Source organism: Prionailurus bengalensis, chromosome A2 (genome assembly GCF_016509475.1).
Source record: "Prionailurus bengalensis isolate Pbe53 chromosome A2, Fcat_Pben_1.1_paternal_pri, whole genome shotgun sequence".
In the NCBI taxonomy this organism is placed as follows: domain Eukaryota; kingdom Metazoa; phylum Chordata; class Mammalia; order Carnivora; family Felidae; genus Prionailurus; species Prionailurus bengalensis.
Genome location: NC_057348.1, coordinates 154,444,825 through 154,461,896, shown reverse-complemented (window position 1 = coordinate 154,461,896; position 17,072 = coordinate 154,444,825). Strand labels below are relative to the sequence as shown.

The following is a 17,072-nucleotide window of genomic DNA, read 5'->3' as shown; positions in this document are numbered from 1 at the left end:
CCCTCCACTGTTCATAGTGTTAACTTTGCAGGAAGTAGACGAACCAGAAAGGTTTGGCTGCTTGGAAGAAAAGCCGAGATGCTTACTGGATTTCTTTGCTTTTGGTTAATGATAGTGGGATGAATACCTTTTATCTTTGTCTAAATAAAGAAACACGAGTAAATGCCCTGCCTTTTAGGTTCAAAACACTGGTTTGCTTCTACCAGAGAACTGGAAGGAGAAGAAATTGGGGACAGTCAAGAAATAGTCCTATGTGTTCTTATTCTAAAGGCCTGCTGCATGTGCTTTTCTGGAAGCTAATGGGGATAAAGAGAAGAGGGAGACTAGGCAAAGTCAGGGAATCTATAGAAATGTTTAATTCTAGAATCAGGTAGGTTCATCCCAAACTCCTGTGTCTGGTTTTGCTTTTTTAATTATGTTAAAAATTGTGGTCCTGCTGTGCTATTTGTTCTCACTGATAGTCGCATGTTTTTCTTGTAGTATTCACTGGCCTATGCCTGCTTGAAGTTGGTAAATTACTCCTTCTTCTTCTGGTTGCCCTTTTATCTGAGTAACAACTTTGGATGGAAGGAGGCTGAAGCTGACAAGCTGTCCATTTGGTACGATGTTGGAGGAATTATAGGTAAGGCCAGATGCATCTTTTTCTGTAAGGGGAATTAGTCACTAGTAATATTTTACTGGGTTATGAAATCTGACATCCTTTAAAGTTTTATTACTTAGTCCACAGCCATTTTTCCTAAAGTGTCCAATCAGTAAACACACAAACTCTTAAAAAAAAAAAAAAAAAAAGAATCCATAGAAAAGAAGAGCCAGCCCCCGGCAGCCCTGTGATTTATAGGGCTCTTGTTTCTCCGTTCTTTGTTTATGGATCAGTTCTTTTGTGTTGGGAAGCACAGCGATGTTTCCCTCCGTGATCTCTTTAAGTGTAACCCTTTCGTACACTTGTAAGTGATATCTGAGCTCTAAAGCTAATCACATGCCAGGGAGCCGAGTTAGAATGTGAATGTGTTCATTTGACCTATTTCCCACCACCTTTCCCACCACCCACACCAAAGAAGGGGAGATACTAGCTTAGTGTGTAGATTTTGTCAGACCATAGAGGTAGGAATAATAGGGGGATTAATTCCTATGCGCATTTTGCAGCTGTTTCATTGTACACAGCAGATTTTAATGGTAACTTTTTGCTATAGCTGGAAGTATAAACAAGTACGGGAGAAACCTTAAAACAAGACAGCGGTACGGACTGCGGTAGTGGGTGTTACTGCTGTTGCTGTGGCAAAACCTTAACATCTTTTCTGTGCTGTTTGGATTTAGAATTGTGGTAAGGCTAAACTGTCCTGAGCACGTGAGAGCAGTGCATCCTCAGGCGATACCCTGTTATTGTACTTGAATTTGTCTGCCCTTAGCCTTAGATACAGAGCCAAAGGTGAGGCTGTCACCTTTAGACCTGCTCATACCTCTGGATCCTGCTGTCTGATGAGGATGTACCAGATGTCCCATAGTCCCTAGAACTCGAAATGGGGCTGTATCTAAAGGTGACCTTGTTGTTTGAAGGATTCACATCACCTCTTTTTAAAGATCCTGGCCTGTGCATTATCACCAGACCATAATCACTGCATTTAATTTTAGTGAACATTTATTGGCTGCTACTAATAGCCTGTGAGGCATGGTCTTCAATGAATCATCTTTTTTTTGTTTGTTTGTTTAATGCTTATTTATTTTGGGAGAGAGAGAGACAGCGAGAGAGAGAGAGAGAGAGAGAGAGAGAGCGCACACGTGCGTGAGTCAGGGGGAGGGGCAGAGGGCGGGCCTATGCACAAGAGAAAGAGGGAGAGACAGAGAGAGAGAATCCCAAGCAGGTTCTGTCTGAGCCATCCAGGAGCCCCTAATGAATCATCTTAAAACAATTTTTTTTAATGTTTATTTATTCTTGAGAGAGAGAGAGACAGAACGCAAGTGGGGGAGGGGCAGAGACACACACACACACACACACACACACACACACACACACAGAATCCGAAGCAGGCTCCAGGCTCCCAGGTGTTAGCACAGAGCCCGACGTGGGGCTCAGTTACAAACTGAGAGATCATGACCTGAGCCGAAGTCGGACGCTTAACTGACTGAGCCACCCAGGCACCCCCGTATCTTTTAAAATAAAAAGCAGAAGAATTAGGAAAAGCCTTCACAGCTGGTTTCAAAAGGGAGAACAGCAAGAGACAGTGGGTGGTTTTGATGATTTTTCCTTATTTTGCTGTCTGATTCGTGGTGTCCTGTCCCTGTCATCCATCATGGCAATTGACAGTCAGGCATTCTTCCTAAAAGGAAGCTCTGGTGGAAGCTTTTTAGGAGAGTCAGCCCTCTTTTTGGGTGGATCAGTCTCAGGATCCTATAGCAGGTAGAGGGTACATGGTGAATGAGTTTCAGGTAACTGAGCTAAATGATAAACGATTTTGATTGTGATGGGCTCCTTGTGCTTTACAGGTGGAACTTTGCAAGGTTTCGTCTCTGACGTATTACAGAAGAGAGCCCCGGTTTTAGCTCTGAGTCTGCTTCTGGCAGTTGGGTCCCTTGTTGGATATAGCCGTGAGTATTCCCTTGCAATTCAATTATTTTTCTGATCTCTTAGGACTAAGGCCTTTGCCATGAGTCAGCGATCAACGCCAGGGAGATCCTTGAGACCGGCTACAAAGGCTGATCCGAGACCTTTGTATGGTCCTGTAAATGCCTGGTAAAAATATCAGCACGTAGTTTTATTTGTGTTGGGGAGGAAACTGGCATCTCTTCTGCTTTGTTGGTTTGTTTAAAAGCTTGCTTGGGAGTGTATATGCTTTGTTTGAGGGTAGGCTCCAGAGGGCCAGCATTAGAGGCAATAAAACAATAAAAGGGAAAGGGTTTCAAAAGAGGAGAGATGGTAATTAGTAGGTTTGGTATATGTCCCTTAAGATGCTGCTGAGAAGGGAGTAGAGTTTTTCCTTAGCTTTTAGAAGTCTCATTAGCTCGAGCACCAGCAAGTGGCAGACATTACAAATAAAAGTTGGGGCAGGCGGTGAAAGACTTGTAGCCCTTTGTTGTCTCTGGGAGTGATCTGTGAGGTCACCGAGATCCAGATCTTTGTGTGCTGTTCGGTGCGGGCCCGTGTAATCCGTTCTTAAAATCAGCACGCTGTTTCTGTGTCCCTCCTCATAGGTTCTCCAAACGATAAGTCCATTAACGCACTTCTGATGGCGGTTACAGGTATGTTGTGTGGCTCTGTTCCGTTATACTATTACTACTCCTCTGTAAATAAAAAGAAGAGAGGGAAACTGTGTGCTCTTTCAGCTTGAGTAATACTGACCCTTCGTTATAGAGAACTCACATGGTAAAAGGAAAACTGTCTACTTCAGATTCTGTTTCTCTGCTCTTATGTGACCTCTTCAGTCCTGTTGTTAGGAAGCAGTCCCTTTGACAGAGATTTTCTAGTACTTTTTTTTACTTTATTTTTATTTATTTATTTATTTTATTATTATTTTTTAATTTTAATGTTTATTTTGATTTTTAAGACAGAAAGAGACAGAGCATGTGTAGGGGTAGGGCAGAGAGAGAGAGGGAGACACAGAATCTGAAGCAGGCTCCAGGCTCCAGGCTGTCAGCACAGAGCCCGACGTGGGGCTCGAACCCACAGACCGTGAGATCATGACCTGAGCCAAAGCCGGATGCCCAACCGACTGAACCACCCAGGCGCCCCTAAGTTTATTTATTTTTTGACAGAGAGAGTGAGAGAGAGAGAGAGAGAGAGAGAGAGACAGAGCACGAGTGGGGTTGGGGCAAGAGAGAGGGAGACAGAATCCGAAGCAGGCTCTAGGCTCTGAGCTGTCAGCACAGAGCCCGACGCGGGGCTCGAACTTGAGGACCGTGAGATCATGATCTGAGCTGGAAGTTGGACGCTGAACCGATGGAGCCACCCAGGCACCCCTCTAGTATTTTTTGATTGGCCTCAGCTTCCCCTGTTACTTCTAGAAGCGACTTAGGAAGATGGCACGTTAGAAACCAGTTCACCAGCTTTCAGTGTTGGAATTGGCCAGTGTTTCTCCACTGGAGCAGCAGATGAAACAGTTGAGTGTAATCAGAGCCGTGGTATAGAAAAATGACTTTTAAACTTTAGATCATACTTAGGAGAGTGAGAGCTGCTCATGATACGTGAGGCACATGGAGTTCATTCCAGCCGTGCGAACAGATTCACACGGGCCAGCCTCTGCTCAGTCCTCAGACAGCCTTGCGGGGGGCGGTGGCTGAGAAGAACCATCTGCGCCGCTTGTGGAGGTGCTTCTCTTCACTCTTATTTTCAGTACATGTGGTTGAATTTGGATAGTCAAATGCTCAGTTGATACAACTCTACCGTAGAAGTCGACAAGCGAGTGTAATTAGTTACTAATGAACGCAGCCTTTGCAGCATTAGAAAGGCTGTACGTTCACTGTATTTTCTGTATCTTTGGCTTTTATAAAAATAAACTGCCGTATCACGTAATTCAAGTAGGACTTTCAGAAAAGCAGATGCCAACTAGTTTGAAGATGTCACTATCTGGGAGAGTGTTCATTTTTACTGGTTTCTTCTCCCCCCCCTTTCACTGTTTCTCTTCAGCATATTGATTAAAATGTTGAGGAGTGCCTGGGTGGCTCAGTGGGTTAAGCATCCGACTTTGGCTCATAATCTCCATATGACCGTGAGGTCATAATCTCACGGCTCGTGAGTTCGAGCCCCACGTCAGGCTCTGTGCTCACAGCTCAGAGCCTGGAGCCTGCTTCTGTGTCTCCCTCTCTTTCTGCCCCTTCCCTGCTTACACTCTGTCTCTCTCTCTCTCAAAAATAAATAAACATTAAAAAAAATGTTTGGATAAGAGCTTATCTTGTCCAGTAGATTTCTAGTGGTGTTAAGAATAGTGTGTTAATGAGAACCTGTTTTGTTTATGACTTCAGGATTTTTTATTGGTGGACCTTCTAATATGATTAGCTCTGCTATTTCTGCGGACCTGGGTCACCAAGAGCTGATCCAAGGGAGCAGTGAGGCTTTGGCGACCGTCACAGGAATTGTTGATGGAACCGGAAGCATTGGAGCAGCGGTAGGCCAGGTGAGAGAACAGGAGAGGGGGTGAAACTGAGTGGTGAGTAGTCTCTCAATGGTCCAAGAATTTACATCTGCCCACCGGGCCACAGTAGGTGGCACTCTAGTGCTATATAGGACACTTTCCCGTAAAGCCTTACGTTGCTAATCTCCTCTGAGGTCAGCTAATGTGACCTGATATGGAAGGTCTTTCTACGTTTTTTAGTTTCTTCTTCCCACTTTAATATCCAGATTCTTCCTGTCTGGAAATTAGCTGACACCTCATAAGACAGCTCTCAGTCCCAGTTTGCTACTCCTTTCTTCCTAGCCTGAACTTGGCAGTCTGCAGGGCCCTGAGACACATGCTTCTCGTTATCCCCCACCTGGCATGCACACACACCCTACCTCCTCTCTCCTACCAGACACACACGTTCTTCACGTGGATCCCTACCAGAAATCGCCACGGACTCTGGCAGCTGCTCTGAGTCATTTTCTCTGTTTCCAATGGCTGTGTCTCAAAGGGCGGTTCATTAAAGTCTTGGGTCAGGATCATCTAGGTGATTTATTAAAGTACAGAACGCTAAGCTTACCACAGGCTTGCTGATTTAGAACATAGAGATCTGCGTTTCAGAAAGCCTTCCTGGTGATTGTGATGCACTCTAAACTTGAGATCGTCTAGGCTGAGATTGGCCTACAATAAGTAGTCAGAACAACTCAAATCGATCTTGTTTTGCTTAAATTCAACCTTTTCTTTGGGACAGTTGTGAGTCATGCCTCTCTTAGGTTATACTTTTCCAGCACATTGAGTGCTGCTTTTGCAAAAATAAGGATCAGAGAATCATCTGCATAGATAAAATAGTTGAAACTTTGGAAGTGAATGAGATGTTTAATGGGTTAGGAAAATATAGACAAAATCTCAGAGGCTGCCCAGTGGTCGAAGAAACAGGAAGTCAGCAGGGTGACATGTAGGAAAGGGGAGGTGTTAGTCAGTAAGGTCATAGGTATAGAGAGGCCAGAGAAGGAGAATGGAATGGAAAACGCTCTTAGTTTTGACAGGTCATTATCGGACCTGAATATTGCTGTTTGGCTTGCTCTGTGGGGCTAGATCACCGATGCCGGATTGCTGGTGGTTAATGAGAGAGCAAGAATTGAGGAAGATAAGCCATCTTGATGCTTATCACTACTCAGCCGTATCTTGTATATTTATTTGTGAATGTCTGACTCCCCCGCCATGTTGTAAGCATCACGAGGGCAGCATTTTGCATTGTGTTCTGCTGTAGCCCCAGTACATAGAACAGTGCCTGGCACACAGTAGACCTTCCAGCATCTGTTGAGTTGTTGTAGAACGACTGATCGATGTGATTGATGTGCTTATTAGCATATTTGATGATGAGACTGAAGAGGAAGAAAAATCCAACAAAAAGTAGGAGAAATTTGCTTACTTGATTGTGCTCTGGAATAGAAACCAAAGAATGCTGTTGGCTACCAGTTCAGAGGTCTTCGTGTTCATGTAAGCGATCGGGGTGGTTGTATTGGACATCCTTTTCTGACACTACTGTATTTCAGGTTCTCATTTCTCACTGATGTTTTCTGCATTAACCAAGTAGGCATGTTATAATGAGCATTTCAAGGAGCTTATTTTTGTGTAGGGTGCCTCACCTGCCAGTATTTGGATCCCTAACTGTGTATGTGGGTTAGCGTTGGGTTTACTTTGGTGGTCAGGGAAGTGGGTCAGGAGTGAATCATTGTTAGCTTTATTCGTTCCTCTTCCATGTTGATTTTTTAAAAAAAAATTTTTTTTTTCAACGTTTATTTATTTTTGGGACAGAGAGAGACAGAGCATGAACCGGGGAGGGGCAGAGAGAGAGGGAGACACAGAATCCGAAACAGGCTCCAGGCTCTGAGCCATCAGCCCAGAGCCCGACGCGGGGCTCGAACTCACGGACCGCGAGATCGTGACCTGGCTGAAGTCGGACGCTTAACCGACTGCGCCACCCAGGCGCCCCATCCATGTTGATTTTTGAGTAATTTCCCATTGCTCGGGGCATGAAATCCCAAACTCTGTGACTTAATATCAGAAACTTGATGAGCTTTGTCCCAGCTCTCTGTACTTACCCTAAACAGCTTTCTTTCCCCACCTTTCCTTGACTTCACAAGAAAATTGCCCTCTCAGTTTCCATAGCACTTGGTGCTCACCTCTAACAGTGCTTGTCATGGGGCATCCCGCTTCCTGGTTTATCTGTCTGTGCCAGACTGCATTCCTTGCAAACAGGAACTGTTTCTTTCCTCCAATGCTTAGTGTGTTTATGACACACAGTAGGGGATCAGTAAGGTTAAATCGTGGTGTTTACCCAAGAAAAATGAGCACACGTGTCCACGTATGTTCATAGCTGGATTTTTCCTAACAGCTAAAAATTAGAAAAAACTCAAATGTCCACCAACTGAAGAATGGATGAACAAAATGTGGTGTATTCATTATGATGGAGTAGTATTTTTAAGAGGGTATCTGGCATTTAAAAGAGGATAGATGTTACATAGATGGACCTAAAAAATATTACGCTAAGTGAAAGAAGCCAGTTACAAAAGACCACATACTGTAAATGATGTCATTCATGTGAGATATCCAAAATGGGCGAAAGAGAGTAGTGGTTGCCTGGGAGCAGGTGGGCGTGAGGAGTGACTACTGATAGGTACGAGGTCTCTTTGTGGGGGGGGGGGGAGGGTGGGGTGGTGGTGGTGATAGAAATGGCTTATAATTAGATTATGGTAATGGTTGCACAATTCTGTAAGTATACTCAGAACCATTGAGCTGCATGGGTGAACTTTATGTTATATAAGTTATACATCAATAAAACTATTTAAAAGAAAGATAAAGTAACAAAGACACGGGGGCACTGCTCTGAGCTCTTTAATGAGCGACCAGATCTCATAGTTTCATAATCCAGGGTAAATCACTCACTTGTTTTGCTTTTTAATGCTTGTTTGTTTTTGAGAGTGAGAGACACACACAGAGTGCAAGTCAGGGAGGGGCAGGGAGAGAGGGAGACATAGAATCTGAAGCAGGCTTCAGGCTCTGAGCTGTCAGTACAGAGGCCGATGCAGGGCTTGAACTCACAGGCAGTGAGATCGTGACCTGAGCCGAAGTCGGATGCTTAACGGAGCCACCCAGGCGCCCCTCACTTGTTTGGCTTTTATTTCAACGTTTTTATTTATTTTTGGGACAGAGAGAGACAGAGCATGAATGGGGGAGGGGCAGAGAGAGAGGGAGACACAGAATCCGAAACAGGCTTCAGGCTCTGAGCCATCAGCCCAGAGCCCGACGCGGGGCTCGAACTCACGGACCGCGAGATCGTGACCTGGCTGAAGTCGGACGCTTAACCGACTGCACCACCCAGGCGCCCCTTGTTTGGCTTTTAAATTTGTTTGCTTATGAATTTCACTGGTAGTGTGTGATGGAAGAACATGTGTGAAACTCACACCTGTGGTCGGTTGATTTTTGACAAGGGCATCAAGACCATTCAATGGGGAAAGAATGGTTTCTTCACCAAGTGGTGCTGAGAAAACTGGATATTCACACACACAGAAGGATGAAGATGGACCCTTGCCTTGTAGCATAGACAAAAAATTAATGCAAAATGGATTAAATACCTAACTGTAAGAGCTAAAACCATGAAAACTCTTAGAAGAGGGGTGCCTGGGTGACTCAGTTGATTGAGGTCTGACTCTTGATTTCAGCTCAGGTTATGATCTCATGGTTTGTGAGATCAAGCCCTGCTGTGGGTTCTGCGCTGACAGCACGGAGCCTGTTTGGTATTCTCCCTCTCTCCCTCTCCCTCTCTCTGCCCCTCCCTTGCTCACGTGTGCATGTGCATGCACGAGCTCTCTCTCCCAAACATTAAAATAAAAAACTCTTCAAGAAGAAATCATAGGGCGCCTGGGTGGCTCAGTCGGTTGAGCGTCCGACTTCGGCTCAGGTCATGATCTCACGGTCTGTGAGTTCGAGCCCCGCGTCAGGCTCTGTGCCGACGGCTCAGAGCCTGGAGCCTGCTTCGGATTCTGTGTCTCCCTCTCTCTGACCCTCCCCCATTCATGCTCTCTCTCTGTCTCAAAAAAAATAAAGGTTAAAAAAAAAAAATCATAGTGACAAATCTTTATGACAAATGTGTACAAATGGCCAATAAACATTTGTGAAGATTCTCAAGATCCTTCGTTATTAGGGAAATGCAAATAAAAAACACAGTGAGATGCCACTTGACACCTTTCAGGATGGCTGTAATTCAAAACAAGGACAACAACAACAGAAGATAACAAGTACCTATGAGGATGTGGAGAAGCTGGGACTCTTTGACATCGCTGGTGGGAATGTAGAATGGTGCAGCCACTCTGGAAGATGCTTTAGTGGTCCCTCAAATAGTGAAGCATGGAATTACCATGTGACCCAGCAGTTCCGCTCCTAGGAATATACCTTAAAGAACTGAAAACGGGACTCACATGTTTGTATACCAGTGTTCATTGCAGCATTATTCATAATAGCCAAAAGGTGGAAACAATCCAAATGTTGATCAGCTGATGACTAGATAAATAAAATGTGGTGTGTCCACACCGGAGAATATTATTCAGCCATAAAAGGGGATGGTGTTCTGACACATGCTGCAACCTTGAAGACGGTATGCTCAGTGGAATAAGCCAGACACAAAAGGACAAATATTGTGTAATTCCACCTAACATGAAATATCTAGGACAGGCAAATTCTTAGAGATAGAAAGTAGATTAGAGGTTACCAGGGACTGGGGAGAAGGGGTGGTGGGGAGTTACTGCTTAATGGGTGCAGCCTTTCTGTTTCGGGCGATGAAAATTTTGGGGAATAGATAGTGGTGATGGTTGTCCAACATTGTGAATGTACTCAATGCCTTTGAATCATACACTTAATGATGGGTAAAATGGCTAACTTTATGTTACATATATTTTATCAGAATTGAAAAAGAAGGTGGGTTAAACGCTAATGGATCCTTTTCGGCAATTGAAACAAAGTCAAAGAACATGCTGTAGAATGTTAAAACTGTACAGAAATCCTCTGCTTAAATAACACAATCGAAAATGAACAGTATGCTTGGAAGACCAACTGTTTTTGAAAGCTTCAGTTACAGTACCTTTCACTGGAAGAAAGAATGATTAAACGGAAATGGCTTGAGGATGTTAATTTTCCTCTCTTAGTAGCAAAGTGAATAAAAATAAACCTGAAGTCCTGTCATCTGCTCTGCAGTTTTTGTATTTGGACTCTGCCAGCTTACAAGATGAAGGCCAGGTATCTTTAAGTAGGAACACACACGTGAAAGCTTTGGAAACTGAAAACCATTCTACAAATCCTAACTCACTTTCTGGAAGAGCTGTGTTTAATCCACCTTTCAGCTACTTCGTGTGATTAATTTATAAAGGATTATGTCGTAATTTCTTTTTCTCCCTTGTAGTATTTAGTGTCTTTGATCCAGGACAACCTGGGATGGATGTGGGTGTTCTACTTTTTCATTCTCATGGTAAGTGAGCGTGTGCCTTTTTTTTTTTTTTTTTTTTTTAACTTGTAGTTTTTCTTACTAATTTAGTTCAAAGCATTTACTTAAATCTCTTCTTAAACTGGCAAAATTGCTGATGGGTTTTAATGACCCTGTGGTGAAAAGTAACATTTTATGAGTCTGTGAGATACATTCTTTCAAGGTGGGAATGGGTCTTTAGTTTGCCCTTGATCTAAGCCTAATGAGTATTGTCATGTATAATTCCAAAAAAAAAAAAAAAAATGGTGAGAGACTTACTGAAAGTATCACCAACTGTTAACCGGTGTATTCTTCCCGGGTACTCTCTATCTGCTAAATATAATTTGGAATTCTGAAGGAAATTACAGTGTACCCCGAGCAACATCAGGCTCAAAAAGAAGCATTGCTGTAATTAATACCGTGGTGTGTCGGTTCTAAAACGATGAGAATCTCTTGAGAAAATATTTGTCGTGCCTTGAACATTCTTGGCTGGAATTGTGTACTTTCTGGGAAATAGCCAATTCAGAATAAGGCCTTACCGTTTTAAAATGTTGCTGTCTGTTGAATAAGCACGTGACCTGACCTCTTACATTATTGGTGAGATGGTGCTCGAGACAGGTCTCCCTGAGAGAGTCTGGTGACAGCTTCATCCAGGAGGGGATGCATTTAATATCCCACTCCTAAATCTAGTGCATCCTGATTGGAGACAACCTCAATCGCCCCAGGTCCAGGCACGGCCCTCCAGCCTCGTCCGAGGAGCCTGGAGTTCTCTGGAGCTGCCTCAAGGCTGCGTACTCTGCTGTCACAAAGGACGCTTCTCCTGCCTAACTGCCTTCTAGCTTCTGAAGACTGGACTGTATGTCCCTGTGTTCCACTTCTGACATCTGTGCTAAATAGAGGGAGATATCTCCTTATGAACCTGCCGTGTGATCACACAAGAAATTGTACTAGAAAGAAAACTGGATCCATTATAAGAAACACGTTTTAAAGTGAGCTCCAGGGGCGCCTGGCTGGCTCTGTCAGTAGATCATGCGACTCTTGACCTTGGGGTCATGAGTTCAAGCCCCACATTGGGTTCAGAGATTACTTACTTAAAAAAAATTAAAAAAATAAGAAGAAAGTGAGCTCTAGTATCAATTTTCTGCTCTGCCTATGGCAAATCATTTAATTTGTGTACATTAGTTCTTTTTCTGGAGACTGTGTAACATTAAATTAAAAAAAATATATTAACTGTGATTTTTGGAATCATTTTTTTAATTCGTTAAAGATCAAGTTATCTTTGCACAAAGTCATAATGAATGTAATTGTCCAAATTCATTATTACATTCAAAACATGGTACTCTAACAGAATTCGTTAAATTGTCACTGCATATTTAATGCTTTTTTCTCTTCACAGACAAGTTGTACGATTCTATTTATCTCACCATTAATAGTGAGGGAAATACGCCATCTTATGCAAAGACGACAGGCTCACTCACTGAGTGAGTGACTGGTGCCTGCAGGAGAAAAGAACACTGGGAGACGCATCAGGACTCTTCTCTCTTTTAATTCACCCTATGTGGGCGTTGTCTTAAGAGCTCCAACGAAACCTCAGATCGGCAAGCTTCTTTCACCTTGTGACGCTGACGATTGGTGAAGGCTGGGCTGTTTTTCTGCACTACACAAATTATCGTGGATGATTTTATTGCTGTCGTTCCATAAACGTACTGAGTGGCCTATGAATTTGCCAGCGTCTTTACTTGGCCTGTTGAGATTGATCCTTTTCACCTTAAGTACTGTATTGGACCTGGACTGGATTCTCCAGCCCGGAAAGTTGAGTGACCATGAGACAGTTGCACATGGTTCGTATCAGTGACGGGCTCCATGAATAGGAAAGGATCATTGGATTTTGCTTTGATAATGAGTTTGCAGAGAGCGGCTCATCTTTGAAGCATCAAATCCTGGTCAAGTGCTCAAGCTGGATCAAGTGTAAGGCTGCCTTGGACAAAGAATCCCTTTGTTAAACTGTGGTGGGAAAATCACACTACATGGTGACTGGCTCAGTCACTCTGTATCTGATCTAAAGTTATTCAGCTCTGGATGCAGAAATATCTTCAAATTATTGTCAGCTCATTCTCTTCTGTCTTCATTCAAAATTTACTTCGATTCCTGGAAGTATTCAGTCTTCCTTTCAAGGACCATAAGGTACATCATCAGTTGTTGTGAACATTCCAAGGTGTAGCTCACAACTGAAGTACTCCACCCCAGATTTGCTGTCTGGGAACGTTAGGATCCACTAGGAAGCTAATCTCCTTAGCCCTGTTTTCAGAGAATTGATCTCTCTCACGACCGGGTTCCTTGAGTTACCTCAGCAGAAGACTAGAATTAGAGGAAAAACCTTTTGTCCTAGTAAGTGTTAGGTATGTGACCTTGAATCATATTAATGGGTTACTAGGGCCTGAGGACTAGGCATCTATTCTTTAGAAGTTTGTAGTGTGTATGTCTTCAAGGCTGTGAATTCTATACTAATTACCGATATGTTAAAGTCATTCTGTGTATATATATATTTTAAATTATGGACACAAACTAGGGGGAAAATGTGCAATTTTGAGGGCTGCCTAATTCACATTGGGATAGGGAATATTTTTCAGCTTCTTTATACTGTAAAGTGTGATGTGTTTATGGACTTATTAATGTTATTTAATCAAGCAGATTTCCAATCAGTTAATTGCTCATTACTGACAAAAAAGGGAAAATATGAAACACAGGAAGGGAAAATAAACTGACTTTTGTAGTAAATATCTGTCCATCTGGTTATTTAAATATATACTCTGAGTTTCTTGTTCTAGAACGTGATTCGTGCCTTATGATTTCCTGCTGTTGACCATTTACTGACCCTACAGTGTTGCCAGAGTGTTCAGCTAGCCCCAGAAATGGCCCCATTTCTGTTACGTTCTGTGGACACTTTCCCTTCCCCTTTGTGTGAGACTATACTAAGTTTGGATGAGTTGCCTGATTGTAATTTAAGAGTTGTCCGTAGACGGATGCCATTTTTATGATTTAACCTCCTTCTGACATTTGGCTGTGAGTTTCCTCTCTGTCCGCATTATCAGTATGGTAGCATCTTTGTATCCTGACACCAACATTATTTTCTTACCCTGTTGAAACTCAGCTGGGTGAGTGTTCCCCTGACCTCTCTGTAGCTGTAGCCCCCAAGCTGTACGTATAATGGAATTATAAATAGATAAGTGCTCGGCTCTGAACGAAAGGATATATTGCATGATAGATAGATTTCCGTATTCTAGTTCTGGCCACCTACATAGGAATCAGCTTGAAAGAACTGCTAGCTTCACTTTCTTATTAATTTCCTTTCCCTTGACCATAGGGAAAGCTCATTTGGAAATGACAGCTTCTCTGGCAGCTACGTCTCGGATGCTCACGAGGTTGAGGAAGGTTATTCTGGCCTGCCCTTCCTAGTCATACTGTGTTTTCTTCTCTCCTGTGTAGTTTCAAAAGAAAGAAACTCTCCTCCCCGCTCCTGCTCATGCTGTTCCTTCCTGCTTCCTGGAAGACCAGAGTTGCTCAATAAATGTTCATGCAGGAAATGCCTGAGTGCCTGCCCTCTGTGTGCATCATGAACTCTGGGATGGAGGCTGCAGTGTGCTCTCATCTGCTTCCTCCTTCCTTTCTCCTTAAAAACCTCCAGAAGCCCCAGGGATGCCTGTGGCTCAGTCAGTTGAACATCCGGCTCTTGGTTTTGGCTCAGGTCATGATCCCAGGGTTGTGGGATAGAGCCGCACGTGGGGCTCCCTGCTGAACACGGAGCCTGTTGAAGATTCTGTCTCCCGCTGCCCCTGTCCCCCGCTCCCTCTCTGTCTCTCACTCTAAAGAAAACAAAACAAAAACCTCCAGAAGTCCTCTCTGCCTCCTAGATAAATAACTGATAAAGCCTTTTCTTATCCCTACTAGTTCTACTGATTCCTATCCTATTTTTCTTTTCACAGTCAAACCCTTTGAGTTAATGGATGGTTATCTGCTGCCTTTCTGGCTGCTGTTGTTGTTCTGATTCTTGTTGTTCTGATATAATTATCAACAGTACCTCCCTTCTCTACAAGTGCCCCAGTTTAATTTTTTTTTTTTTTTAACATTTATTTATTTTTGACAGAGAGAGACAGAGCAAGCGGGGAAGGGACAGAGAGGGAGACACAGAATCCCAAGCAGGCTCCAGGCTCTGAGCTGTCAGCACAGAGCCCGATGAGGGGCTCAAGCTCATGAACCGTGAGATCATGACCTGAGCCAAAGTTGGACGCTTAACCGACTGAGCCACCCAGCTGTCCCCAAATGCCCCAGTTTAGACACCATATCCTTACCCTCCAGCCTCTTATTTCATCACCTACAGACACCGTACATCTGAAGATCATTAAATATGGAGATCTCTTTTCCTCATTTCTTATCTTTCTTATTTCCTCTCTTGTACTTGACATTGGTAATCACTTCATCTTCCCCTGGCCATTTTTTCTCTGGCTTCTGTAGCATTTTAATGTATTGAGTCATCTGACCTCCTATCCCCTTTACTGGGTTCTCTTCTCTGTTTAGTCTCTGTTAGTCTCTTTTCTACAAGTGTCAGCAACTTTCCCTGATGAGCTGTTCTTACCTACCAATAGCTCTGTTAAGCACTTAGTGAATAAGAAACCACTAAAGACGGGTGTGGCATCGGTTTGTTACCTACTATCTGGCGTATAGTTAAGAGCAAGTCTCCAGGGAAATGCACTCAACTTCTTTAACTTCAACTCCCTGTCCCGTCCCAACCACACCGTTCTGCCAATTGCCTATGTGAATGGTTTTCAAGGTTTCCTTTTTTTCTTTTTTCTTTTTAAAGGTTTATTTATTTACTGTGTGTGAGAGAGAACTGAAGCAGGGGAGGGCAGGGAGAGTGGGAGAGAGAATCCCAAGATGCTTCCGTGCTGTCAGTGCAGAGCCCAACGCGGGGCTTGAACTCACAAACTCTGAGATCCTGACCTGAGCTGAAATCGAGTCAGATGCTTAACTGACGGACTCACCCAGGCACCCCAAGGTTTCTAAATCATAAGCCCTTTTGAGAATCTGAAAACCATTACCCTCTGTCTAGATCAAAACGCACATATGAATGAACATTGAAGATTTGTTACAGGGTGTTCATGGGCCAAAACTTGAAGCCCATCCTTGGACCACAAAGTTAGAAACCTTGGTGTAGAGAATCAAGTGCCATCTGGCATGAAGTTTTCCACAGTCCAGTTTCTAGCTGTTTCTTTACCGAATCTCCCTTTGCCACTCTATGTGAATCTTCTACAGAGTCAGATGGTTGGCTTTATCCCTTGCTACAAATGGCAGTGTGTTTTCATACCTTATTGTCTTTTTTTTTTTTTTTTTTAGGAATCACCTGTTTTTAATTGTTTTAAGTTTTTAAAAAACTGTGATTAAAATACGCATAACCTGGGGCGCCTCAGTCGGTTGAGCTCAGTGGCTCAGTCGGCTGAGCATCTGACTTAGGCTCAGGTCATGATCTCACAGTTTGTGGGTTCGAGCCCCGCATCAGGCTCTGTGCTGACTGCTTGCTCAGAGCCTGGAGCCTGCTTCGGATTCTGTGTCTCCTACTCTCTCTGCCCCTCCCCCGTTCACGCTTTGTCTCACTCTGTTTCTTAAAAATAAATGTAAAAAAAAAAAATTAAAAAAAAAATACGCATAACCTAACATTTACTATCTTAACCATTTTAAGCGTATAGTTCAGCCGTGTTATGAGCGTTTCTGTTGTTATTCGTACCCTCTTGTCTGTAATACCCCTTTTTAACTCTCCGCCTTGTGAACCTGAACTTTCCTTCAAGGCTTGGCCAGCAGCAGCTAGTCCCAGCAGCCTTTCTCAGCCAGCCTCCCTAGCATCCACCGTCACCCTTTCCCTGTCTAGGAATAGCAGAAGTACTTACTTGGTGCTTAGCTGTTTCTCTCTTAGCTATTTTGACATCTAACTCCCCAGTGAGATTGTTGCTCTTTTTCTCCAACGCCTAATGGTTGGTGCTAAGTAAATGGTGATCATGTTGGAAAAGGTGGAAGGAAGATGGGAGAGTGGAGGGTGGGCAGAGCGGAGTGTGGTCCCTGACCCTGCAAATGGCCCTTCCCTTTGCCTTAGAAACAGTCCACCTCTTGCAGGAGGCGGCCAGGTGCTGAGGCCGGCTGGTGCACGGCACGTTATCCTCTCCTCAGGCTCTTTGGGAGACCTGTCAGGGCCGAGGCAACAGGCACAGTGAACTTCTTGCTGCAGCGCAGATCTCATGTTGTTCGAGCTGCTGTCTCTGTTCCTGCTGTGTGGTTTGGCCTGGACTGTCCCGCTCCTTACACTGCTGTTCCAGTGCTGTTCCTCCCGCTCAGCCCCTGGCGCCCTGCCTCCGAGGAGCCTTTCCTGACAACCCCACTCCGAGTGCTCTTTTTCTTCTTCAAACTCCCAGAGCTGTTAT

At 43.8% G+C, this 17,072-nt stretch overlaps 1 protein-coding gene across 3 annotated transcripts in view; it reads left to right on the top strand.

Moving 5' to 3' along the window:
- SLC37A3 (solute carrier family 37 member 3) overlaps nucleotides 1–13,383 on the top strand; it is a 45,508-nt gene extending 32,125 nt beyond the window's left edge. For 2 of the 3 annotated variants that reach the window (XM_043589708.1, XM_043589709.1), the window contains 6 exons: nucleotides 481–622; nucleotides 2,482–2,583; nucleotides 3,187–3,234; nucleotides 4,954–5,105; nucleotides 10,546–10,611; nucleotides 12,002–13,383. In XM_043589708.1, the coding sequence (XP_043445643.1) occupies nucleotides 481–622; nucleotides 2,482–2,583; nucleotides 3,187–3,234; nucleotides 4,954–5,105; nucleotides 10,546–10,611; nucleotides 12,002–12,094 (603 nt within the window). In that variant the 3' untranslated portion in view covers nucleotides 12,095–13,383. Of the gene's footprint in view, nucleotides 1–480; nucleotides 623–2,481; nucleotides 2,584–3,186; nucleotides 3,235–4,953; nucleotides 5,106–10,545; nucleotides 10,612–11,295; nucleotides 11,842–12,001 lie in introns of those variants that run through there. The other variant, XM_043589710.1, reaches the window with a different exon arrangement.
- The last annotated feature ends 3,689 nt before the right edge of the window (nucleotides 13,384–17,072 follow it).